Raw genomic sequence first — 27056 nt, 5'->3', positions numbered from 1 at the left:
TGCTCATCGAGCAGCAAAAGTAGCAGATCCACAAGCTCGAAATGTGTCGCGAAGTATAGGCGTTGATATAGGGCAATTAAAAAACACAAAAAGTCTGCCGATAAGAGGTTTCTGCCCGATGGCAACGATATCACTAGCAGTGGTAAAAATAATGTGAAAAATCATCGATACAACAATGCATCGCGATTCGGCCGTGCACGATTCTGAGCGATGACATAATGGCTTATAACCTAAATATAATAATAAATTATTATTATAATATACAATAATTAAAATACAATAATACTGTATAATGTATATATGAGTTGAGTGATGTTGCTTTCTAACCACTCACTCAGTCACTCACGGGTGTAAACAGAAAACTTAGAAAGCTTGTTGTTCATGAGGTCAGCGGAACACGACAGCCCCCCCCCCCCCCCCCAGACCGGTGTCCCAGGCATCATAGAATAACAAGTATGTGTGCGTACGTGCGAGGGCATTAAGCAACTAGTCGACTAGTTGGTACTAGTTGACTAGTTGATAAAACAATTATTATGTACAGTTTTTAAATGTACAAATTTTAATTTACTCTTTTTTTTTTTTTACATAATAGGTAAACAACTAGTCCACTAGTCGACTAGTAAACTAGGCAACTAGTCAACTAGTAAAAATGACTAGAAATGAATGCCCTAGTGCGTGCATGCGTGCGTCTGTGTCACATGGCTTAATGACAGTCTCAAACCCTGCCTGTGATTAAATCCCATTTGAAAACACTTTATACTCGTTTCTTTCCATGATCCAGACTGAGATGTAGGCAATGTGTCCATGTGTTGCCACCCTCTATGTGATTTTCCCTGTTTATGGTTTTATCGTTTAGTATTTTACATTTGTTTACAGAGTGTACAGAACGTTGGTTCAACTCTGTCGTTTTAAATGTGCGGTGTAAATAAAAGTTGACTTGCCTTGACTATGAATTAAGTGGATTAGATTAATCAAACTGGAGGTCTTTGGAACTAAATAAAGGTTTAGAATGACTGATGTACCTCATGGTAATGTCCCTGTCACTTTGGAGCCATTATCACACACACACACACACACACATGCCCACACACACACACGCACACGCACATGCACACGCACACGCACACGCACACACAGTCCGCTGGTAAAAAAAAAAAAAAAAAAAGAGAAATATCAGGTTAGAACAACGTTAGCCGCAGGCTAGAGGAGTGTGGTCACTAAGACATCATGTAATATGCAATCTGTCACAGACAGTGCACTTCAGCAGCAAGTTACAGAACCCATCCCTGCACAGTGCACACTATATACACATCAGTAGAATCAGAATGGTCTTCACTTCATGGCTCTTCTTTCCCCCCCAAGAAATAGTGGAAAAAGGTGATCTACAAGCTCGTACATCTGCCATTTCCGCTGACTTTGAAAAAAAAAATTCAACATGGAAACGAACGACTGTGACGATCACGCAAAGAATAACTGCGATCGTCTAAAAACAATTGTGACATAAGGCGAGAATAATTGTGACAGGCCAAGGCGCAGCCATCACCGTGACCAATCTGAAGGAGGCTGTTGTCACTCACACCGCCGCCGTTCCGGGCGGCCTGGCATTCTACAAGGAGAATGAATGCTCCAGTTGTTGCTGGCTGTATTTTGGTGTCTTAAAAAAATGCGACGAGTCAGGGTTCCTGGACACGGTGTGTGTGTGTGTGTGTGTGTGTGTGTGTGTGTGCGTGTGCGTGTGTGTGAGAGAGAGATATGGGACAGAAAAACCACCATCAATCACCCTGTCTCGGAGTGTTGAGCTGAGGTGGCCTATATGTTGAACAGAGGGATAAGAAGCAGCCAATCACGAAGACCCCTCAGGAAGAAGATAAGATATCACAGAGGAGGGCCCCGAGGGTGTCACGTTTCCGTGTAACGAGGTGTCGGGGACCGCCATAGGATGATTGACGCTGCCGTTTAGCATTTAAAGGCGAGCCTCTCCTCGCCTATAGCTTCCTACACAGTTATGATCACAGACATATAAACATAGACGCCCTTTCCGGCTCTGGAGCGTATGTGCTCAAGGGAGGGCAAAACTTTCCAGAGATGCCATGTGAAGCCCCGCGGAAGCATGAGCGTGCGTCACAGAGCGCATGTTCGGGTCTGTAAGTCCCAGAAAGGATGCGCTGTGATTGGCCAGTAATCACTTGAGTGGCAGCGTGACGTAGCGTGCCTTCCTCTCCCAGTGTACATTTATTCCGCCCCTCCTTCAACACACATCGCCCCAACGAACTGCAGCGGCCAATGAGGCATCTACTTCTTTGAATATCTATGGTCATGATGATGATGACTCACCACCACAACCATCCATCCATCCATCTTAAACCGCTTATCCGGAGTCGGGTCGCGGGGGGAGAGGCTCCAGCCTAGAGTCCCAGCCTTCCTTCTCCAGTCAGAGCAACATTCCTGGGGGATCCCAAAGAGTTCCCAGGCCAGTGTGGAGATGTAATCAACCCATTCCTAGGGGATCCCGAGGTGTTCCCTGGCCAGTGTGGAGATGTAATCAACCCATTCCTGGGGGATCCCGAGGTGTTCCCTGACAAGTGTGGAGATGTAATCAACCCATTTCAACCAGACAATAAGTTCACGAAGATTGGGTTTTACACAATGCCTGGTACGATGCGATTCAATTCAATGTTATTAAAGTGTCAAATCACAACAAGTTGTCTCAAGACACTTTACATATTGGAGCAGAGAAACACCAGAGATCCCACCCTGAGCAAGCAACATCGCAACAGTGGTAACGGAAACCTCAAGACGGCCATCTGCATCGACGACCGTGTCGATGCGATCAACGATCAGTGTGTCCTCCATGCAAAGCCAAGGAGGGCACGACCCACACCATGTAGTGAGTCCGTGCCAACACTGCCCATCAGGATGGGATGGCACGATGCCAAGACTTCCCATCAGGGCAGCATCATGCATGGCACCATGTGCTCAGTGAGATGGCATGATGTCCTGCCCATGTTATCACCCTGCCTTTCAGGGTGGCATGGTGGCCAATGGGACAATGCTAAGCCATCGCCTGCCCTTCGGGGGTGGCACGGCGCACTCAGTGCTAAGATGTGCCCGTCGGGGTGGTGGGTTGGCACGGTGCCCTTGCTAAGGCATCGGGGTGGCTAAGTGAGAAGGCAAGGTGTTGGCATGTCCTGCCGTGCCTCACAGCCGCGCTCATCATGGAGTGACACAAAAATAATGAATCTCCATTAATCTCTCTATAAAAACGCTGCATGGGAATGCATCCACCCTCACTCCTATTTTTAAAACGTGGCAATGCTTGAAGTTAAAGGGACATTCCACCACTAGAAGAGACCGCAGTCACTCAATGGGAATAGTATTTGTAGTAGACTAGAAATTCGCGGCCGCTCATCCCAGAGTTACTTTGCACTATGGGAAGAATGAAATTGCGGGAGTTGACTCCACATGTAGTAACGGATGGGTTACAGCAGCCAAAGAGGGAGGGGGGGGCTGAGAGCTAGTGACGGGTGTGGCTTGGTTGAGTTGGTTGAGTTTTCATTGGCTAGTGGCCACATCTGTATGGGCACATCTTTTATGGGAACATCTTTTCATTGGCTAGTGCCATCTTTTGCGCCACGTGACAACTTTACAATTGTATATTAGATAACAGTAGCACAACTTAGCCTAACCCTTACCCCCAAGGTGGGGTTGGCGAAAGGGCCTTTCTGTGTGGAGTTTGCATGTTCTCCCCGTGTCCCCTAGGGTAGGTACCCTCACAAAAAACATGCAGTAATCCTGGTCACTAAACTGCCTCCCCCTGGCCAGCCAGGGCGCCTGATGGAGGGGAAAGGAACTGGTTGGAATAACGTGTTCCTTCCACGCGCTACGTCCAACCAGGGAAACTACCCCCTGTAAGGGGTAAAGGAGCAACTTGGACACTCAGGCATGAAGGAAGCATGAGTTCAAGTCAGTTGCTCTCCCCTTGTCCCCCATATATGGGGACTAGGTTGGTGGAGGGTGTGCAGAGCCCAGGATCACATTAGATGATTGACACAAGGGTGAAAAATGGGTTACAAAATCGTGGGATAAAAAATATATAAAAAAAAAACAGTAGCACAACTTAAAATATGCACCCTATGGCCAGAAGAATAATGTAGTATGTGTGTTTGACTGGATTGCTGAATTCCTACAATGCCCATAATGCTTTGGTGCACTGCCCCTCCTTATGGAGAGGGGGGAGGGGCTGCATGGAGGTGTCACTTGTAGTCCAGGAAGGAAGTGAGACCACATTTTCATGACAAATTCTGGTCATGAGCATGACGTCAGAACTAAATAATAAATAAAAAAAACGTATTTTTCTTGTGTCCTAAACATCATTCAAATAAGATGGTTGCCTGGGACGTGGCTCAGGCCTGGCAAGGTCCATCCCTGGCATTAAAATATGGTGCCACCAAAAATACAATACAGCACGAATATGTTCAGAGGCAACTTGGACCACTTCTAAAATGTAACCGATAGTCAAGTTAGGACTTGACATTAATAGTCGAAATGAATAGTTCTCAGTACAGTAATAGCAGAGAGAGTAATGACACACTGGTGAGTTAGGCAATGTCCACGTGTGAACTTAAACCACTCTTATATAACCTATATAATTCATTGGCTGGAGTCCCTCACGGATCAAGACCTACATTTTTATTCCACGAATTTGCAACCCAATGTTTTCACCCAGTGTCAACTGTCTAATGTAGTCCTGTGCGCTACACTACACTACACTACACTACACCTCTGCCAACCAGCGGACTGACCTCATGCTTCCTTCCATGCATGAGGAGTCCAAGCTGCTTCTTTTTACCTGACAGGGGAGTTTCCCCGGTTGGACGTAGCGCGTGGAAGGAACACGTTATTCCGACCAGTTCCTTTCCCCTCCATCAGGCTGGCCGATGGGAGGCAGTTTAGAGACCAGGATTACTGCATGATTACTGCATGCATACCTACCCTAGGGGACACGGGGAGAACATGTGAGGGTACCTACCCTAGGTGACACGGGGAGAACATGTGAGGGTACCTACCCTAGGGGACACGGGGAGAACATGCAAACTCCACACAGAAAGGCCGTTTCACCAACCCCGCCTCGGAAACAAGGTTTTATCTCCATATTCTAACTTTTTGCAAAATTAACGTCCTAATTGATCAGTCAACAGAGTCACGCAAAAGCATCAAAAGTATCAGATCTAAGAGAGCTCTGAGCTCGTCCACCTCCTGGTACATGTGCTATAATGCAGGGTTTTCCACCCAGATACGATATGTTCTACATGCCAACAACCAATGGAGGTTTACTTTAGCTGCTCTGAGCCGACACTCTTACAGCTCAGGATGTCTATCTTTAGATCATTCAAAGACAACGTTTAGTATTAACCCATTCTAGACGGGATCCCCATTTGGTGTTTATAGCATTATGTTATACTTTAGCGCGGCACTCTGTGCACATATACATTACGTTTTTAACTCAAATCTTTGCTTCTGGGGGGGGGGGTTCCTGGAATAACATATTTTCAGATGGGGGTCGGCGGCCAATTACATATAATTCTTGGGGTCCTTGACATGAAATATTGAGCACCACTGATACAGAAACAGGTATTTTCAGAAATTAGAAGACATTTTTTTTATGTTGACGTCAGGCCTAAATGGATTAAACAAATTGGTCAGTGGAAGCTGACGAGGGAACACATTTGTCAGGAATCCTTGTCGTGCGGCGGCTCGCAGCTAACTAGAGAGCCGGACAACAAGATTAAGGAAGGCAAAGAGAACTGGCTTGGCACCCCAAGTCTGTTTTTAGACGCTTTTATCCGTCCGTGAACAATCCTCACGGGCCACGTCTCTCTTAATGGGCCGATATTATTGGCTCGCTTTGGTGTGGTTTAAGACGAGGCGCTTGGGTCCGTCCGTTGTCCTTGTCTATTTGACGTTATGTAACAAACGACAGGAGGAGGATGTCGAGTTTGACGGATCTTAAAAAGAGAAGAGGCGATGGCATGCATCCATAAAAATGCACAAACACAGCAACTGGTTGCAGATGACACCGGAGGCGCAGGGAGGGGGTGGGGAGGGGGGAGTGGGTTTGGGATGGCTGGGGGGAGGGTTTGGGGTGGGGAGGGGAGGGGGGAGGTAAACGGAGACGGCTGCTTTACTGGGTGAGGTGGGAATGTGACAAGTCCCGGAATGAGACCTTACTATGTGAGGGTGTGTGTGTGTGTGTTTGTGTGCACGCGCGCACGCAGAGAGGGGTGGTGTTAAAGCCTGGTTTATACTTGTGGGACGCGCGTCGCGCGACGACCTACAAGCTCACAGCACGCCGCGGCCACACCGCGGTGTGGGCTTGAAGATCCGCTGTTTTCGGCGCTTGAGACTTTTAGGAGGAAAGGCGAGAGAGGAGAGGGAGAAAGGGGGCTCCCCCCGTTCCACCGTCAGGAATGGGGGAGGGGGGAGGGGAGGTGATCCAACCCCGGAATAGACCTAGAAAAAACAGTGCATAAATCTTGGCTGCTGCTGGTTGGGGGCGAGGTGAGGGGCGGACGGACAGAGGGGATGGGCGGACGTACGTACGTACGCACACAGGGCTAATTTGGGGTGTGGGAGGACCGGACACCCCCCCCCCCCTGCTGGTGGTGTTGTCCCTGAGAGCGGGACACCATTTAAACGGGGTCCTGCCCTATGAACCTGTTAGCTTAGCGGACCACTTAAAACCGTTGGGAGTCCCCCAGGGGTCAATATCAGGCCACCTCCTTTTTTAGTTTTCCTCTTCTAATCAAACACCGATTCACTTCACTGCAATATAGCCTGATCTACTGGCTCGCTTGTGGGCTTGTAGATCGGCTATTGTTGGTGTTGCACTACTACTGTTTCATACACACTACTATTTACGTTATTTTAGCAACTTGTAGCTGAACTGGGTATGAGAGGTCTTTAAGCAACTAGTAAAAATCACTAGAAGTAAAAGCCCTATGCGCGTGACATCATACCAGGAAGTTATGCGAGAACGCCTACTGAGTTGCAAAATAAACTACTTTCTGGCATTGACAACCCATAGATCCATAGTAGAAGAAAAGGCCTACCAAAGCACCCTTTTCTAGATGGGCCGCTTTTAGTGTCACACCCAGTTCCCTTGTATGAATGTGCCCTAATTGTTGCATTGTTTCATAAACCCTCTGAGGAAAGCTTGACGCCGAAACACCTCCGTGTTTTGTCTGTCCGTGCTGTATAATGCAATAAACGTACCTTCAATGGAGTGCTGGCTATGTCTCTATTACAGTAACACATACATTCAAGCAGAGAATTTGCATTCAAATTACGGTAAACGAAGTTAAACTCACGTTGCCACTAGATTTGCCACTAACTTTATGGATCTGCATACCAACAGGCCAACAGGAAGGGGACGTTTTAGAGGGTTACTCACCATCTCACAGTACTCAAAGACCAACAGGAAGGGGATGGCCTCCACACACTGTCCCACACACTGCAGGATGTTCGGATGTTGCAACACTCTGTGAAGACAAGTCACAATGTGGACATTTAGCAGACGCTCTCATCCAGAGTGACTTGGTAAAGAGACACTTTCAGACATGATCACTAGAAAAGGTCCCGGGGGAAGTTTGTCCAGTTTTGAATTGGCCAATAAAATAATCAGCGGCCACCACGTTGGCCATCTGCCTTGCTCAACGCTCTACTGTGTGGTGGCATTGTTTTGTCTTCAGCAGCAGAGCAGAGAGGGAGAACAGCAGAATTACCACAATGTCTCAAATAAATTGTATTCCCGACCTTAAAATGCGTAACAAAGTGTGAGTTAATTACGGGACGCGTCTTTTAGTTTTCAAATATGTGCCAATTCCGTATTCTTTCAGGGGATGGATGGTATAACCTAGCATCTGGTCAAAAAGGTGACTAAAGTTACTCAAAGTGCTCACCTGTACGGGTCTCCCTGCTGCAGGAAGTCGTTCTGTTCCTTGGCGGTAGCGTTGGCCTTCAGTTCCTTCACCACCGCCCTGGAGGCCCCGGGATCTGTGTAGACCTCACTGAGAAGGACCTATAGAGGAACGCCACCAACACATGGGTTATTAACCTATAGAAGACCTCACTCCAACACATGGGTTATTTAACCTGCTAGAGGACCTCAATGAGAAGAGGAACGCCACCGCCACCAATACATGGTTGATTTAACCCATTCTGGATGGGAACACCTTTTGGTGTTTTAAGCATTATGTTATACTTTAAGCTATTGAAAAATAGCAGATCTACAAGCTCGTAGTGCGGCACTCGGTGCCGCGTTATGAGCTTGTATTTTAGATCTCACTGAGCACACCAAACACACACATGGGATAATTTTAACCTCGTCTGGGATAAACTCCTTTTGATCCTAATCTCCATCAGAGCTTCTCAGTCTGTGGGGCAATAACACTCTAGAATACAGTTACTTTAGGTGGGATATATTATAGACCCTGCGTAATTGGGAACGAAAGCCAGGCTTTCCTTCACAGCAGGGAAGTGAAGCCTGGTGAGTTGATGTGATCGACCAACACATGCCAGTGATCCGTCTATGTAATGTGTGTGTGTTTGTTTATGTATTGTGATGTCTGTGTCCCGACGGCTTCATGGTACGAAATGAATCCACGCAACGACAAATAAAGTCTGTCTGTCTGTCTCTGTCTGTCGCTAAGGTTGGGCGATATGCCAATTTATTTCAACCGCCCATCGTCTGACAAATATTCGCCGATTAACGATGTATTCGTGTCATAAAAGTAAAGTGAGAACAGCTCACTGCAGGTCGCAAAAAAGCCAGATCTATAAGCTCTCAAGGCGCCGCGTCCTACCTGTTTTTGCAGCTCCGTTCGCTAGGCGTTGAGAGCTTTTAGATCATCAGTCTGTTTCGGCAGCACAGCTGCGCAGCCAGGGTAACTTGCTCCCTTGCCTCCCCGCACCGGTCAGTCGGAGGCTCGGAGCGGAGCAGCGGAGCCCACAAGCTGCTGCGGCCGGGCTGCTGCTGATCTACAAGCTCTCAAGGCATCGCGTCCTGCCTGTTTTTGCAGTGCCGTTCGCTACGCGTTGAGAGCTTGTAGATCTGTCTATTTTTGCAGCGCTGGTGTCGGGGTTCGTTGTCAATAAAAATAACTTAGATTACAGGCGGATATGAAGTTCAATCAGTGGGTTGCAGCACCAGTAGGGGCTACACGCTAAGCTAAGTGCTATTATGATCCCCGAGCCTATACACTAACACTAGTAGACAGTTTTTTTATTTCCCCCCCCCGCCCCGACTTCACGGGTGAGGCATTGGGATTGTGATGAGACACGAGACAGCAGTGTGCATTCTGTTGTGACTGTATATTATTAAACTGCATGGGTCTGGACTCCGGAGCTTAAACAACATGTAGGCTACAGCCTCCCTCAGCTCCCAGGCTCCCAGCCTTTACTTTGGCTGGCGGCTGCCGTAAGTGCCGTGCCCCGGTGCCCGATGCTGCTGAGTGCGGGGACTGTGGGAGCATACATTATAACGGAGGAGGTGATTTCCACCCGGCCGCTGTTAATACTTTGCTGGGCCAAATTGATTCACATGTTGCTCACACTTTACAGGTTAATTGGGCTAAATCGTCCCGAGAAATCGCCTAATAAAAATATTCGGCGATTGGATTCGTATATTCGCGATTGACAATGTATTCGTATCGTCACCCAACCCTATCTGTCGCTGTCTGTCTGTCTGTCTCTCTGTCTGTCTGTCTCTCTGTCTGTCTGTCTCTCTGTCTGTCGCTGTCTGTCTCTGTCTGTCTCTGTCTGTCTCTGTCTGTCTCTGTCTGTCTCTGTCTGTCTCTGTCTGTCTCTGTCTGTCTCTGTCTGTCTCTGTCTGTCTCTGTCTGTCTGTCTGTCTGTCTGTCTGTCTCTGTCTGTCTCTGTCTGTCTTTCGCTGTCCGTCTGTAAAGCCAGAGAAAGCTCCCGTGCAGCAGTGAGGGTGTCACGTGTGTGCATGACAGATGCGTGTGCGGCAGGTTCATAGGCAAGAGAGGAGAACGCACACACACGCATACATAGTCGAACACACATGGACACAGACGCACGCACACATGCACGCACACACAGTCGAACACACATGGACACAGACGCGCACACACACAGTCGAACACACATGGACACAGACGCACGCACACACACAGCATGAGGACATAAATATGGGCTTACAGACGACGTGCAACAGCTCAGCTGTGGGGATAATGAGCCTGTGAAACTATTTCAGTAGTTTTTATTTCAGATTAACGCTTCAATGCAAGGTCAAAAAATCTATTAAAAAGCCTTTGACTGACCGGGAGCTTTTTGATAGAACAGTCTGTGGACTTTTTCCACAGAGTGTGAAGTGACTCTTGGTCTGTCATGCCGTGTGTGGAACCAACTCCAGCACCAACAAGACGTCTCTTAATCTTAAACCAGTCGAAATAATAAAAACTAAATGAATTAATACACATATCTTTTTGTTTTTTTACGCAGAAAAACCTGACAATTAATCGAAAAGCAAATACATAGAAACAGGCTTGGATGCAGAATACAGTACAGTGCACAATACAGTATCTCAAATGAACAACTATCACAATGTAAAACCTGTGCGCGCGTGCGTGCCCGCGTGCGTGCGTGCGTATGTGCGTGCGTGCCAGTGCGTGCCCGTGTTCCCGTGTGCCCATGTGCGTGCGTGCGTGCACATAGAAATCCTACCTTGCCGAACCAGCCGTTGCCAATTTCCTGGATGTAACTGAGACTGTGCCGTGCCACCTGGGAGCCTGTGGATCCCTCTGTGTGAAGACAAACACAACACAACAAAGTTACACAATGAACCACAACACACAGTTACACAATGAACCACAACACAACACACAGTCACACAATGAACCACAACTCAACACACAGTCACACAATGAACCACAACACACACAGTTACACAATGAACCACAACACACAGTCACACAATGAACCATGCACAACACAGTCACACAATGAACCACAACACAACACAGTCACACAATGAACCACAACACAACACAGTCACACAATGAACCACAACACAACACAGTCACACAATGAACCACAACACAACACACAGTTACACAATGAACCACAACACAACACACAGTCACACAATGAACCACAACACAACATTGCGCCGTTTTGGAAACCCCTAATTTGTATTGTAAATATGATAAGAGAGACGCTACGGCTGTGCCGTTTGTGAATTAGCCAGTCGAGACCCTACTAGTGTGCTGCGTGTGTGTGGAACGAGCTTCAAAATGTTCTTTCTTGCGTTGATCTCCGATCCCCCCTCCCCCCAACTTCTTCCCTTTCTTTGTTTTCTTGGAAAAAAATAACACGACGGGAAAAAAACTATTTACTTATGTAAATATGTGATGTGAAAATAAAGATGATTCTGATTCTACATAAAGTAAAATTCTTAAAACATTACATAGTGCCGCTTCAAGAGAGAGAAAAAAAAAAAGAATTAAACAGAAAAATGTGTGTTGTTCCCAGCAGACAAGCGTAGGACGCCACATCTGCGAGCGCGTGTCAGATACGTATCGACACAGCGGCCGGCAAAAGCCGACAAACCCACTCGATGAGCTAAGCTGCACCACGGGATCAATTTTCATTATTGGCCGTTTGCATGTCAGTCAGGAGAGATTAGGCTGCGATCAGAGCGATGTAGACATTATGTGTCTGAGGTTCCCCAAGGTTTTATCTGGCTGCTGTCACCTGGGCTACTTTTACTCACATATTGAACAGAGTCCTTCCTGCGCACACACACACACACACACACACAGACACAGACAGACAGGTTTTCTGGAGTCTTTGTAGCCTCGGAAACCCAGTTTGGGGCCGAGTCCACTACAATTCGCCATACAGTAGTAGCGCAAACGTCGCTCTCTCTCTCTCCGCTGATTTTTGATCGTCTGCAGTCTGCACCTTTGTTAAATTGACACACACACACGTCGTATACACACTCCCCCCGTGTCCCCTAGGGTAGGTACCCTCACATGTTCTCCCCGTGTCTCCTAGGGTAGGTACCCTCACATGGTCTCCACTTGTCACCTAGGGTAGGTACCCTCACATGTTCTCCCCATGTACCCTAGGGTAGGTATACCCTCACATGTGCTCCCTGTGTCCCCTAGGGTAGGTACCCTCACATGTTCTCCCCGTTTCCCCTAGGGTAGGTACCCTCACATGTTCTCCCCTTGTCACCTAGGGTAGGTACCCTCACATGTTCTCCCCGTGTCCCCTAGGGTAGGTACCCTCACACACACACACACACACAGACACAGACAGACAGGTTTTCTGGAGTCTTTGTAGCCTCGGAAACCCAGTTTGGGGCCGAGTCCACTACAATTCGCCATACAGTAGTAGCGCAAACGTCGCTCTCTCTCTCTCCGCTGATTTTTGATCGTCTGCAGTCTGCACCTTTGTTAAATTGACACACACACACACGTCGTATACACACTCCCCCCGTGTCCCCTAGGGTAGGTACCCTCACATGTTCTCCCCGTGTCTCCTAGGGTAGGTACCCTCACATGGTCTCCCCTTGTCACCTAGGGTAGGTACCCTCACATGTTCTCCCCATGTACCCTAGGGTAGGTATACCCTCACATGTGCTCCCTGTGTCCCCTAGGGTAGGTACCCTCACATGTTCTCCCCGTTTCCCCTAGGGTAGGTACCCTCACATGTTCTCCCCTTGTCACCTAGGGTAGGTACCCTCACATGTTCTCCCCGTGTCCCCTAGGGTAGGTACCCTCACATGTTCTCCCCTTGTCACCTAAGGTAGGTACCCTCACATGTTCTCCCCGTGTCCCCTAGGGTAAGTAGTAGGTACCCTCACAAAAAGCATGCAGTAATCCTAGTCTCTAAACTATATCCCCCTGGCCAGCCGGGGCGCCTGATGGAGGGGAAAGGAACCTGTCGGAATAACGTGTTCCTTCCACGCACTACACTCAGCCACCGGCGAAACCCCCCCCTGTCAGGTGAAAAGAAGCAGCTTGGACTCCTCATGCATAGAAGGAAGCATGACGTCAGTCTGCTCCCCCCTCGGCAAGCTACAAGCTTGTAGATCTGCTATTGTTTTTAAATCGCAGAAATGTGGCACAAATATTTGAATATATATTCTTTCAGAGCAAACATTTTTAACTCAAATCTTTGCTTCTGGGGGTCCTTGGAACAACATATTTCCAGGTGGGGTTTGGCAGCCAATTGCATATATTTCTGGGGGTCCTTCACGTGAAAATGTTTGAGAACCACTGACATAGAAACATTGGGTTTTTCTGAAAACTGTCAGGATTTAGAAGGCATTTGTAGAATCGTCCTCAGGTTTAATTGCCCAGCCCTAGTCAACAGCTGTGGTCGAGTTAGAGGTCATATGAAACTCGGTAACATAGCGAGACCGCGCGTGCACGCATTCATTCATGTAAACGTTATATCATCCAAACGCCTGGCGTGACAGAAAGGGCCTTCGTGCAATTACGTCATACACAGCCAGAGCCTGCCATCGCGCAAATTCCAGCCAGAGGAGAAACACTTTTTTTTGTTTTGTTTTTTTCCTAAATTTGTTAATACTCTTCACATACTAGAGCATGTCTGAAATAAGTGTCAGAGCTGAAATTGACATAAATATGAAATAAATTCTTAAACATGTAGCTAGGTGTAATGTTGGAGACCACAGAAGTGAACCTTTCAAGCCTGTTTTCTCAACTCGCTGTTTCTCTGCAAGACATTACTCTATAAGCCATATCTTCAAAACTTGTGGGTCAAACTGAACAACCAATGTCAATTTGAAGCTATGATTCCCTGCTTTCATATGACATGTAAAAACTAAAAAAGAAAACAAAATCCAATGGCAGTCCCCAAGTAAAATTTGGTCACATGTTTTTATTGGTAGATTATATTTTTTCTCTTATTTTTTGTCAGTTGTCGTTGGTAGTCATGGCCGCTACTTCCCATCTGACGTTATGTGGAAGTTCAGACATATCCAGAGCAAGCTCAATAACTGTTCGCTTGCATAACGTCTTCAGACTAGGACTCAGGTCTAAGATGTGCAGGTCATAAGCGGGTGTGTTGACTCCTCCTAAGAGTATGACACGATCCCCCACAATGCAACAGCACATACGAGACATTGGACCTGGTGGTCCTTTCCCCTTGGGCTCAACCTTCTTCCAGGAGAAGGTCTCTGGGTTGAATTTCCACAGATCATTGAATTCATTGTAAACCTTGTAGCTACTAAATATGAACAGCTCTCCATTGTAGGTAAAGGCTGAATGACACCAGCGTCCTTCTGGAAGATCTTCAGAAAGTCTGCTCAGCCAGTGGTTGGTCTCTGTGTCAAACACTCTGATGATGTTGTTGTTGTAGTTCCCCAAGGCCCCAAATACAAACATCTTTGTCCCGATGATGGTGGCGAAATGGCCAAATGAATCAGCTGGTGTAGTTCCTCGGGTGTTAATTAAGGACCAGACCATTGTGCTGGTGTCCAACTTGTACATGTTATTCCGTCCTCCATAGAAAAACAAGACCTTCTCCAGGACACAGGCTGAGTGGAACAACGTCACCTCTGGGACAGCCCCAGCAACCTCAGGCTTAAACCAGCTGTGGGTGTCCACGTTAAAAGCATAAAGCACGTTAAAGTCATCCCCGCTACAGAAGTTATTTCCTCCCAAGACGTAGACTGTATATTCTACCACCACAGCTGTGTGACACCAGGAGGGAACCTCAAGGTTACGTTCTCCTCCCCCAGGCGTCACTGGCAGAAACTCCAGCCAGCACAAAGTCACTGTGTTGAAGACATGGACCTCAATCTGACCCTTGTTGCCACCGAATTTTCCTCCAAAGGAGTACACCTTGTTATCCACTGCTACCACAGCGTGATTGTCTGGTTTCGTTCCTCCCCTCAGATGCAGGGTCCAGAGGAACATTTCTCACACAGACCAGTTGAAGTCTTGCTCCGTATAAGAGCCCTAAACCTGTGGGCCGTCGCTTGTATCGGGTCAGTGGTGTCTAAGACAAAGACTTGGGTCGACCAATCAAGGAAGTCGATGACGGTAGAAACTGAATTGATCACAAGGACAATAAACCGGTAAAGGGCAGGTTCTGTCTAGGTGTCGTTAAAGGCGGCTAAGTGACAATTTGTTTAGTTTACGTTTCATTTTTAAAGGACACGGTGGCGATGAAGTCATTGTGATGATGTAATTAAATGGAACACTTGATGATGTCACAAGATGATGTCACTCCAACAGACCTCCGTCTGGAAGACGTCAACATGACTACACCTAAACACAAGCCTGACTCATTGTGTTGAGCATTTCCTTGTGGTCAGAAATGCACAAACATTTAATCGGATCCATTAGCTCATTGACAGTCAGGGGGAATCCCGGCGCTGTCGGCTACTGCCACCACAGACTCTCGTTTTATTCCGCTTGTAGAACAAGACCACTCCACCCCCCCCCCCCCCCCAACCCCCCACCCACCCAAAACAGCTAGCGAGGATTGGTTATAGCTAATGTCACCATGGTCTATTTAAGAGTATTTTAAAAGCATAGCAGACCGTGCGGCCCTGCAGGCATTCATTCATAAAGGTTATATAATGCATACGTCTAGACCTATGGCGTGACAGAAAGGGCCTTTGTGCCATTACGACACACACATGTAAGGTTCTCTACATGATACCAGAGAGGAGCGAGTCTGACTCACACGTAGGGCAGTTATCAGTAAAATAACTGATAAAGTTGCCCATGTAATGCGTTGTTTGCACTGATATGTGTGACCAATTAAGACATTGTAAGTGTGTGTGTGTGTGTGTGTGTGTGTGTGTGTGTGTGTGTGTGTGTGTGTGTGTGTGTGTGCGCGCGCGCGTGCGTGTGTGTCTGTGTGTGTGTGACCAAACTTCACACACACACAGACACTCACAGCTTTATAAAACCAAACAAACTGTCATTTTTGAGAATTGATGCAACTCTATCCATACTTCTGGCGTGCGTGCGTGCGTTCGTGCGTGTGTAGGTCTTACCAGCGATGCGAGGGGGTGGGTCTAAGTGTGGGGGTCCCGGCAGGGCCACAGGGGGTACAGCCAGGGTGTAAACCTCAGCGGGGGACTGGGTGGACGGGGTGTCCTCTCCCGGAGGCGTGAAGTCGATCTCATCGTCGAAGTGGTCCTCGAACTCCTGGGAACGAAACAACGAGAGTTTAGTGGGAGTTCAACCCATTTAGACCCGAGGACGATTATACAAATGGCTTCTACAGTTTTCTGAAAAACCCATGTTTCTATGTCAGTGGTTCTCAAACATTTTCATGTCAAGGACCCCCAAAAAAAATATGTAATTGGCCGCCGGACCCCCATCTGAAAATATCTTGTTCCAGGAACCCCCGCCCAATGTATTTTGTGTAGACTTCTAGTAAATTAAGTAATGCAGATGTTTAACAATAATGTAACTCTTGAGAGCGAAACCTCTTGAAATTGAAACAGACCCGTATGGGTCCATTTGGACTACATCAATAAACGTGACTTCATGACTTACAAGCTTCAAAACCCAGGAAGACGGGCTCAAATCCACGGGTTAGAAGAATGCTTTAACAAGAGCTTGTTGTGACTGAATAATAAATACATTGTGTCAATTTGGAAGGTTATTTTATACGAGGTTTCCACACGACAGTGACTGACGACAACGTGGAGTCCAAAGGAGTGAGATCAGCGCTGACGAATGACGATAGAGAACGTTAGTCCATGCTGCTACTGCAGCTGCTGCACACACAGATGCTGCACACAGCGGTCACCCCGGCCAGGGTTTATCATCACAGCACACAGCGGTCACACTCAGCAGCACAGCTGGCCCCGGCCAGGGTTTATCATCACAGCATTAAAATTACATTACATGAAAAGGTTTGGGGGTTAAAGGAGCCAAGCGACTGTGGACAGTTAGAACGTAGTAGGTGTAGTCGCGACCGTGCGACTACAGAATTTGACCGTTCAATCGTGATAAAGGCAAGGCTATGAGTCGCTGTTCTAAACCTTAACCCATTCTGACCTGAGATCAGATTCATACGAGGTTTCCACTGGACACACACTGGTCTGATGAACCCATTCTGACCTGAGATCAGATTCTAAAAAATGTCAGTCGATTTTTCAAAAATAGCAGACCTACAAGCTCGTAGCGCGCCACTCGGTGGCGCGCTATGAGCTTGTAGATCTGCTATTTTTAAATAGCTAAAGCATAACATGATGCTGACACCAAAATGGGTGCCTGGTCAGAATGGGTTAATCTATATTTATGTAGTGTGGCGGTGTCGTTCGCCAAAAAGAGCAGATCGACAAGCTATAAACGTGTCGAGGCTGGCTGCGTGGTTAGCTTGTAGATCTATTCCCCTTGCTTCCACCGCACCGCCTGTCCCCCTTTTAGCACGCTGTGCTGTGTCGCCGTTCTTCCCTGGCATGGCAGCAGACAGAGCGCCAGAGCGAACGCAGCAGGATAGCACGATAGCATCACGGAAGGAGTTGCTTGTGCTCCCCGACACGTTGAATACTAAAGTTATTTGCAAAGTTCGAACGTCACTCGATATAACTTTTAACCAAACGCGGGTGAAACAGCGTGCACGCACAAAGACTGCATGTACACGTGAAGAGTGCACACACGCACGCACCTGGACGGATTGATTGACGATTAGACTGAGCTAATTTGTTAGGTTTCTGGTCTAGAGGGGCGGGTCACGGCAGAGATTTGCACACGCGCTGATTGGATCTCACCGATCTGTCAGTCACGCCCGGCCCCTCCACTACCCACCCCCCCCCCCCCCCCCCCCCAGGGCAGCGCTACGTCACATCCGATTTGGAGTGACGCCCACCCGGAAGGGTTGACACCCACTTTTAGACCAGAGTGGCCAATGCGTTCCTCCAGGCTTTCATTGAGGAAAATCAAAGCCTGGTACAGAGGCTAATAACCAGGGCTGCACATAAGTGGTGCGCCACGGCGCATGCGTCGTCAAAATTAAAAATGCGCTGTCAATCAAGCGTCGGGAAGCGCTTCTGCGTACCAACAGCTGGGGCCGCCCAGAATGATTATTATGGCCAGAATACTAGTACATTCTGTGGCGAGAGCGTTTCCCACCGACTGCCACTCAAAGTGGCTACTGGCCAATCACAGCACGTCTTGCGAGAGTGCTCTGGCCAATTGTGGCCAATCACAGCGCATTCTTACTCCAATGAGGGAGGTTCCAAACCATGAATGCTGCTGGATTTTTCTACGGAGAAAGTTACCTGACACATTATTCTTACAGTATTACAGCCAAACTCTCGTCAAAATGTCCAAGAAGCAAGCGCCATTAAGTAACTATTTTGGTGTTCCAGCACCACCACCTCCAAAGAGACGCCAAACGGAACCACCACCTGAACCGCACAGAAAACGTGTGTTTGCGGAAAAGTGGTTGGATGATGTCGGCTGGCTCCAAACTAATGCTGAGCGCAGCGAGTTGTGGTGCAAACTATGCCGTGAGCATCGATAAGAACTGCACCTTTTATACAGGGATAAATAATTTCAGTCACCCAGCTTTTCATAAGCACGAGAAAAGCAAAGAGCACGTAGTTGAAAAAATGAATAACTATCATAACAATAGTGGAGTGGGAGGAGTGCAAAGCATTGCGGACTGGCACTGCTGCTGCACTGTCTGCACAACATGAAGCTTATCAACATGACAACAGCGTGTCCCGACATACTGTCCCTTATTATCGTAAAGTCGGGTTAGTGTACATTATTTATTTTGCACGGAGGAGCCATGTGTGTCTGACTGTCTGACTCTGTGTTGACTGTGTACTGTGTCGCCTCGGCTAAAAACAAAAGGGAAGCCTGACGTATGCTTCGCCGTACGACGTGTCGTATGTTAAATAAATATCTGATCTGCAAGCTCACAACGTGTCACCTCCGCAACACGTTGTGAGCTAGTAGATCGGCTATTTAAATAAAAAAAATAAAAAGTATCTAAATATTGCTTTGATGCTCATATTATCCGTAGGAAGTATTAAGAAGTTTGTATTAGAATATGCATATAGGGCTGGAATACACATGGACCTATAGCTGCAATTTGCAACTTTTTTTAAAATAATGGGATAAATCTAGAGTTGCAATACCCTCCATTGACTCCCCACTCATCCAATAAATATTGTTTTGCTATAAGTTATTCATCCCTCTTTTATCCATCCGGCGAGACGGGTCGCCGCATTTTAGGAGCACCAAGTAACTCCTCCAGGTGCTCTTCTGAGTACTAGACCAAAAAAGTTGTGTGCAGCCCTGCTAATAACAACCCTTTGCACTTTGCTTACAAAATGGTGTGCACAGCGTGAATGATATTAGGAATGACCGACCTGGCTGGATACATATCAGTGGTCCATGATGGTCCATCCGTTGTGTGACCTGCTTAACGAGCAACGGCAAAAAGGCAACGATCTGTCCCCCCCACCACATCCCCCCCCCCCCACCACCACCACCACCACCACCACCACGCCGAGGTGTAGTTAGTTAGATGTCAGTCCGCTCTCCTCCTTCTGCGTAGCAGACTATATGCGGCTTAGTAAGTTAGTAGTCTCCTGTAGCTGTACATAATGTAAGATGTTCTGTCTGAAGCAGTCAAAGCCAAGCAGAATGTTACAATACTAATTATCCGTCTATCTTATGAGCAACATAAAAATGAATTGATTATATCTATCAATCTATTTGCATATAAAACGAATAGTCTATTCAGCATCAAATCAAATTGATTATATAGATTATATAAAAACGAACATGAAAAAAATATTGTGATAAATATAGTTAGCGTGATAATGGCTGAAAATATATTGTGATATATTTTGCCATATCGCCCACCCCTACCTCATATCACTGTATTAAATACAAGCACACTATTTGATAACTTTTCACCATGGCGCTAAAATTATTTGTGTGCTACTACTACTAGATTTTTCAACGTGCTACATGGAAAAATGCTAAGCGTCGAGCCCTGGTTCAGAATACTTCCAACCGTCATAAATTGCAGCAGACAGACTTCACATTTAATCGGCCGACGGGGCCTTGTAACATGCCGACATTTTGTGCACATGCTCAGAGCAAATCCCGTGCAATGACTCTCCATACCGGCAGGTGGCGGTAGTCTGCGGTGCGGTGCCCAGCCGGGAACAAACGCAGCATCTTGACCAAAACAAACAAACAAACAACAACAACAGACAACACACTGTCGTGTCACTGTCATATGCTACGCTACCTCTATATGTATTTATATATCTCATCTACACCAGTTAACTCTTTTTTTCGCCACGCTAGGTGGCAGCAGTGTAGAAAACCCTGCCAGCGGGATTCTGAATTTTTTGCTCATCGGCTATCATTAGCATTAGCTCACGCTGTTTATCGTCCGCCAGAAACGTTAACGTCGAGAGCGATGCGATGCGGTACAAAATCACAAATTACATCCGAACCTTGGATGGATGCCGATCACAGGGACAGTGCTCGTATTTTTAGAGTTATAAGGCTCCGACTTTGAACGGAGGTCTATGGGGCTGCATGCAAAAATCCTGGTGCTGGGGGTGACCGAGGCGTTACGTAGCAACCGGACCAATGTTAAAAGCTGATTTTCGGCTCAACCGCTTCATATATGGTGTAAAGGGGTAAGGATATATATATACGGAGTTGGCATATAACGTCCTATAGGTGAGGGGTACGGATAAAGACGGAGTTGGCATATAGCGTCCCATAGGTGGGGGGTACGGATATATACGGAGACCAACAAAAAGAGGTACAAATATTTATGCCATCGAGATCGAGATTATGTCACGGTGGAACAGACGGTGAAACAGACGGCGGCGACCAACATTCTAATGAGGCCAGTTCTCTAGCTAGTTTAGCCTTTTAGCCACGATTAATAAATATGTTGTGGTTTGCTAACTCTCTTCCAGACCTCTTATAGCTGTGAAGCAAGCTTTGAGGGTCTCAGTCATCGGACATAATTATGTTCAATAAACATTTCATGAACACTTTTCACTGAAGGTTGGGTGCCAAGCAACAACACCCCTCCTCCTGCCTGCGAGACAGACAGACAGACAGACAGACAGACAGACAGACAGACAGACAGACAGACAGACAGACAGACAGAGTCTCACCTTGAAGTTAATCTCACGCTCCTTGCAGCAGGTCACACAGTTGACCAGCAGCACCACCAGAGACACCAGCGACGTCAGAGAGACCAGCAGAGACAGGGACAGGTAGGCCGAGTCCCCCCCTCCCCCTCCTCCTCCTCCTCCTCCTCCTCCTCCTCCAGCCTCTCCTGAAAGGACAGCGATCCATGATGGCATTGGTCAGTAAATATACTAGTGCTGAGCTACCGGTCAGTCACACATGCTTTATAGATTATCTTCTCCAGAGCAGTGGTTCTCAAACGTTTGAGGGGCGCTCTCCCCTCCAACGTCTGGCTTCAGACATGTCACGTCATGTAGCAATTCAAGACCTTTGTCTTATTCATGTTCCCCCAGAAATCTTGGTATAGTGAGGCGTGCTCTTATCATCATACATCATCTCATTCTGGACAAAATAGAGCGTCGCAGTCAGGCCCAGGAAATGAATCCCAATGCATTTTTCCCATAGACCTTTCAAAACGTATTTATTTAAAGACCTTTAAAGCGTCGTACGAAGCCAACTCTTGTCGTGACAAATCATGACAGCACACACAATATTTTGGACCAAACAAATAATTATAAAGAAGAAAATCAACAAAAAAAAGTGTTGTAACGTGCCGTTGCTTTCTACTTTCTAATTCTTTGTTTGGCCCGAATGTTTTTGTTTGTTGTCATGATTTGTCACGACAAGAGTTGGCTTTGTCCGCGGCGTAAACGTCTTTAAATAAATTATTTCTGATAAGTCTATGAGGAAAATGAACAGGGATTTATTTTCCGGGTCTCTCGAAAAATATATATAAATATATAAGAGGGGCCAGCGCCTCTCAAAAACAGGCCCCCACTCGTGACGTCATGTGGCAGCCAAGTCTATGATTGGACATTTAATGTTTGTCTTATTCATATGCCCCAAAAAGTCTATGGACAAAAATAACAGGCCCTCACTCACGATTCGTGTCATGTAGCAGCCTGAGCCAAGTCTATGGACTTTTGTAATGTTTGCTTTAAGCAGTGACATCACGTAGCAGCCTCAGTGGGAGTGTGGTTTATTTCCAAGGGGTGCTAGACCCCCTAAATTCAGCTATTGGTGTAGATTTCCGTCCTACACAAACATTAAATTCCCATTGGCACTGAATGGAGAATTGTTACGTCATAGTCAGAGCAAAGAGTATATTTTACGTCACCATGATGTACGATGAAAGAGCGCCCCCTCACTTCACACGGGTGTGATTACTTTCCTTTTTTCCCCCTCTAAATATGACGTAAATGTGTGGCAACACAAACATTAAATGTCAACAGCAGTAGAAGCAGTCTCTGGTTACCACTGACAAAAGCATTGTTTGACATAAACAGAGGACTGGTGTAGTTGTGTGTATCACTTCGAAGGGAGCTTATAAAGGCTTTGTTCAGACAGATTGCTCAACTGAAAAGTTTACATATTCATAGGAATAACTGTCACTGTCCGTCGGTAGTTGGTTGTGTTCCTTTGCAGTCCCTGCCTGTCTCACCACTCTTTCAGCAAAAGGCCGATGCACACCTCAGAACGCTAGTGCGTAGGGCAACCGAGCATACGTTAAAAAGGGTATCTTTCTTTGAAAAACAAAGAAAAGGTCCTGTACACTGTCAGACACTTGCCAAAATGTTGCTCTGTATTAGGTCGACAGAGCGACAGAGACAGAGACTCAGACATAGACAGAGAGAGAGTAATAGAGACAGAGATAGACAGAGAGAAAGAGACAGCGAGATAGACAGAGATAGACAGAGAGCGATACAAAGAGACAGAGTAATAGAGAGAGATAGACAGAGAGACAGAGAGATAGAGATATAGACAGAGAGAGACAGAGAAGTAGAGAGAGACAGAGACAGAGATAGAGACAGATGGACAGAGACAGAGAGAGAGATAGAGCCAGAGATAGACAGAGAGAGACAGAGAGATAGACAGAGAGAGACAGAGAAGTAGAGAGAGACAGACAGAGATAGAGACAGATAGACAGAGAGAGACAGAGACAGAGAGATAGAGACAGAGAGAGACTGAGAGATACAGAGAGATAGAGACAGATAGTCAGAGACAGAGAGACAGAGACAGAGAGACAGAGAGAGAGACAGAGAGAGAAAGAGCGAGACAGAGAGAGAGATAGAGAGAGACAGAGAGAGAGAGAGACAGAGAGATAGAGACAGAGAGTCAGAGACACAGAGACAGAGAGACAGAGAGAGAGAGACAGAGACAGAGAGAGACAGAGAGAGAGAGACAGAGAGAGAGACAGAGAGTCAGCATGGGTGTTGCTCCCCCACCAGCGCTGATCCGTTCAGCCACATCACAACACATCAGATACAGCCTGTCAACCTGAGAGAAGAACCCTCCCATGCTGCTTCACCTTCTGTTCAACTAGCACACGCACACACACACACACACACACACAAGGACACACACACACTCGCACACACACACACACACACACACACAGAGAGCCCAGGGAGAGCAGGTGCTGCTGAATAAATACGTGCGTGCATAGCAGGGACCTACTTCCAGCTGTCTGCTGGACTCGCATCACAGACACAGCGGTCCGGGACGGGACGGGCCGAGCCGGGCGGCACAGGAGAGAGAGAGAGAGAGCATCTCTCCATCTTCACAACTGAGCGCCACACGCACACACACACACACATGCATGCACACACACACACAGTGGCATCCGCTTGCGAAGGACTACAGCAGGTTTGGTTTTGGGAGCTGGAGACAGTGTTGCGCCTCACAAAGCCTTACTCACCACCACCAGGTTTTAATGACGCAAACCCCATCCATTCAGCAATTGATGCTCCTTAAGCCATTTAAACCTGAGGACGATTCTACAAATGTCTTGACAGTTTTCTTGAAAAACCCCATGTTTCTATGTCAGCGGTTCTCAAACATTTTCATGTCAAGGACTGCCAGAAATATATGTAATTGCCCGCCGAAAATACGTTGTTCCCAGAAGATTTGAGTTAAAAACATCCGCGGGGAAAGAATATATATATTCAAAGATTTGCGCCACATTTTCACGATATTTGAAAAAAATTGCAGACCTACAAGTACAACATAATGCTTAAAACACTAAAAAGGGGTTCCCGTCCAGCGTCCAAAATGGGTTAAAGGCATAGTTGAATGGTGCATTTGTATTTGTCTCAAGAACACTTGGACAGTAACTCTGGGGGAGCCCACAGGGATGACACTGGGTGGGAAGACCCTCACGGTTCCCACCAGGCCACTCTAACCGGCCACTCGACCCCCTGAGCCACTCCTGCCCCAGATTTTTTTTTTGCCCCATTGGTGTGCATTCATTCGGGCATGAAATGTTTGAAAACCACTGGAATGAGCCACGGGCAAACGCGGGGGCAGGCAAACAGTTATAATGGCTGCAGTCTCTGCCAGATAACACACATAAAAAGAAATAGCGGTTTGGGGGGCAGAGCATTCACACATCGTGTCCCCTGTCTCTGGAACGCTGTCCCTCAAGCTGTCAGAGAGATGCCAACTCTCTGGACATTTATAAAAATCTAGGCTACGGTTCCCCACTAGTTTTATTGAAACCATTGTTATGTTCACCGTGTCCGACTTTAAAAATATCATGTCATTTTAATTTTTCTCTTTCTTCCTTTCTTCTCTTTATAACTATGCACATTTTGATATGTTTTCTCATTTTTTATATGACTGATGTATTCTTGTTGTAAAAGTGCACAGAGGCCCCTCGGGGTGATTTTCCACTATAAATAGAAATAAAACGAAGCTGAAACAGATGTATTGTCTCCCAGATACAGTCACACATCCATGTTGACGGGCAGTACTTTCCAACACGCACCATCTGTCTGTGTGTTAGTTTTAGCCCTGCCAGGTCAGGAAGAAACAACACTTCACTACTACTTCCACACGTGTGTGCATGCGTGTGTGCATGCGTGCGTGCGTGATTTTATCAATGTGTTTAGTGTGGATATCGACGCATGGCAGTGTTCGATGGTCGATGTTGAGACTAGTGATCAGGGCTCCACAGTGCGACTAGGTACACGCATTTGCGACTAAAAATATCACCGTGCGAATTGTAAAATTCAATTTGTAGCACAGGTGCGACTACAGGATTTGACCATTCAATCGTGATAAAGACAAAGTCTCTGTCTACAGCAAGTGCACATTCTATACCTAAATTTATATTTCTGAACGGCGGTGTCGTTCGCCAAAAAGAGAAGAGCTACAACGTGTCGAGGCTCAATGCGGTGTTCATTTGAAGATCTGTTCCCTTTGCTCCCACCGCCCCTCCCCTCTCTGTGTTGCTGCTCCGTGCTCTTCCCCGTCACTGCTTGCTGACTGTCAGCAGCGGCAGACAGAAAATAAGTCAGAGTGAACTCAGCGGGATAGCATTTGCATGATAGCACAGATTCAGAAGGAATTGCTTGTACCCCGACACGTTATTTGCAAAGTTTGTTTGTAATGTTCAAAGTTCAAACGTAACTTACTTTTAACCAAACGCGGGTGAAACAGCGTGCAGCCGTGCACGCACGCACACACACACACACACACACGGAGTGGACAGATTGACGTTTATCAAAAACAACCCTTGCTTAGCTTTTGCTTACAAAAGCGTGTGCCCAGCATAAATGATAATGCGACTGACCAAACTGGCTGGATTACCATATTAATATCAGTCAGTCAGTCAAAGCCAAGGAGAATGTTACAATACTAATTCACCATCGAGCAGCCTCTGCACTGTCTGAATGTCACACTAACATGATAAAACAGCAGGATAAAACGGATAGCCTGTCTATCCATCCATGAGCAACATATTATCTATCTAGCTCTGGCCCATAGCTCTAATGTGTTGCACGTATTAGAGGTATGGAACAGAGCTACTATCGATCTATCTACAAAGTATTAGCATAAAACAAATTGATTATATAGATTATATGAAAACAAACATAACAATGATATCATGATGAATATCACTATTTTGTGATAATTGCTGAAAAGATAGTGATATAATATTTTGACATATTATTTTCCACCCCTACCTCATATCACTGCATTAAAGAAAAATCACACCCATGTTAAGTGAGGGGTGCTCTTGTCATCATACATCATCAGAAATCATCTCATACTGGCCAATCAGAATGCCTGTTGCCTGTGATTGGTTAGCTGATTTGCTCGTTTACATATGACATTTTCCCTTCAATGTCAATGGCGTTTAATTTATGTCATATTTAGCAGAATCTTGACGTAATTTCTCTGTTGATTGTCAATGGCTCATTTTGAGATGTGTGGGGACAAAGGCTGTATATAGGAGGGGCTAGCGCACCTTAAAAATACATCATTTTTCATCGTGCTCCTAAAATAATTTGTGTGCTACTAGATTTTTCAATTTAGGCGCACACGTGCTACTCGGAAAAATGCTAAGCATCGAGCCCTGCTAGTGATACCTTTTCATGATTGGCTGCCTCCAGTGACTCTAAGCCAATGGGAGATAAAAACCCATATAGCTTGCTGCGCCTGGCAGTCATTCTTTTTTTTTTTTAAGATATTTTTTTGCGGCTTACGCCTTTTATTGATTTTTGAAGGGACAGACAGTAGGCTGACAGGAAACGGGAGAGAGATGGGGGGATGACATGCAGTAAAGGCCGTGTCGGGTCCGGGAGTCGAACCCGCGGCACACTGCGACTGGATTACCAGTCCGGTGCCCAGACCGTTACGCTACGGCCTGGGCCGACATGAGTCATTCTTGTTTTGTTTTTTCTAGGGATGTCATGTTTCCACATGCCTAGCATTGGGAACCGGAGGAACCTGATCCAACAGAGAGGAACCAGGAGTCAGTTCCATGATCACTTTTGGAACGGTTTT

At 46.7% G+C, this 27056-nt stretch overlaps 1 protein-coding gene across 1 annotated transcript in view; it reads right to left on the bottom strand.

The window, feature by feature from the left end:
- lmtk2 (lemur tyrosine kinase 2) overlaps positions 1 to 27056 on the bottom strand; it is an 87251-nt gene that overhangs the window by 39581 nt on the left and 20614 nt on the right. Inside the window, exons 2-7 of the mRNA XM_083779127.1 lie at positions 21191 to 21339; positions 20172 to 20225; positions 16064 to 16217; positions 10744 to 10820; positions 7959 to 8077; positions 7451 to 7538 (exon numbers count right to left, since the gene is read on the bottom strand). Of these exons, the coding sequence (XP_083635253.1) occupies positions 7451 to 7538; positions 7959 to 8077; positions 10744 to 10820; positions 16064 to 16217; positions 20172 to 20225; positions 21191 to 21339 (641 nt within the window). The remainder of the gene's footprint in view (positions 1 to 7450; positions 7539 to 7958; positions 8078 to 10743; positions 10821 to 16063; positions 16218 to 20171; positions 20226 to 21190; positions 21340 to 27056) is intronic.

This window comes from Protomyctophum parallelum (genome assembly GCF_964188405.1).
Source record: "Protomyctophum parallelum genome assembly, chromosome: 13".
Classification (NCBI taxonomy): domain Eukaryota; kingdom Metazoa; phylum Chordata; class Actinopteri; order Myctophiformes; family Myctophidae; genus Protomyctophum; species Protomyctophum parallelum.
Note: the sequence above shows the minus strand (reverse complement) of the source record. Positions and strands in the feature narration are given on the sequence as shown.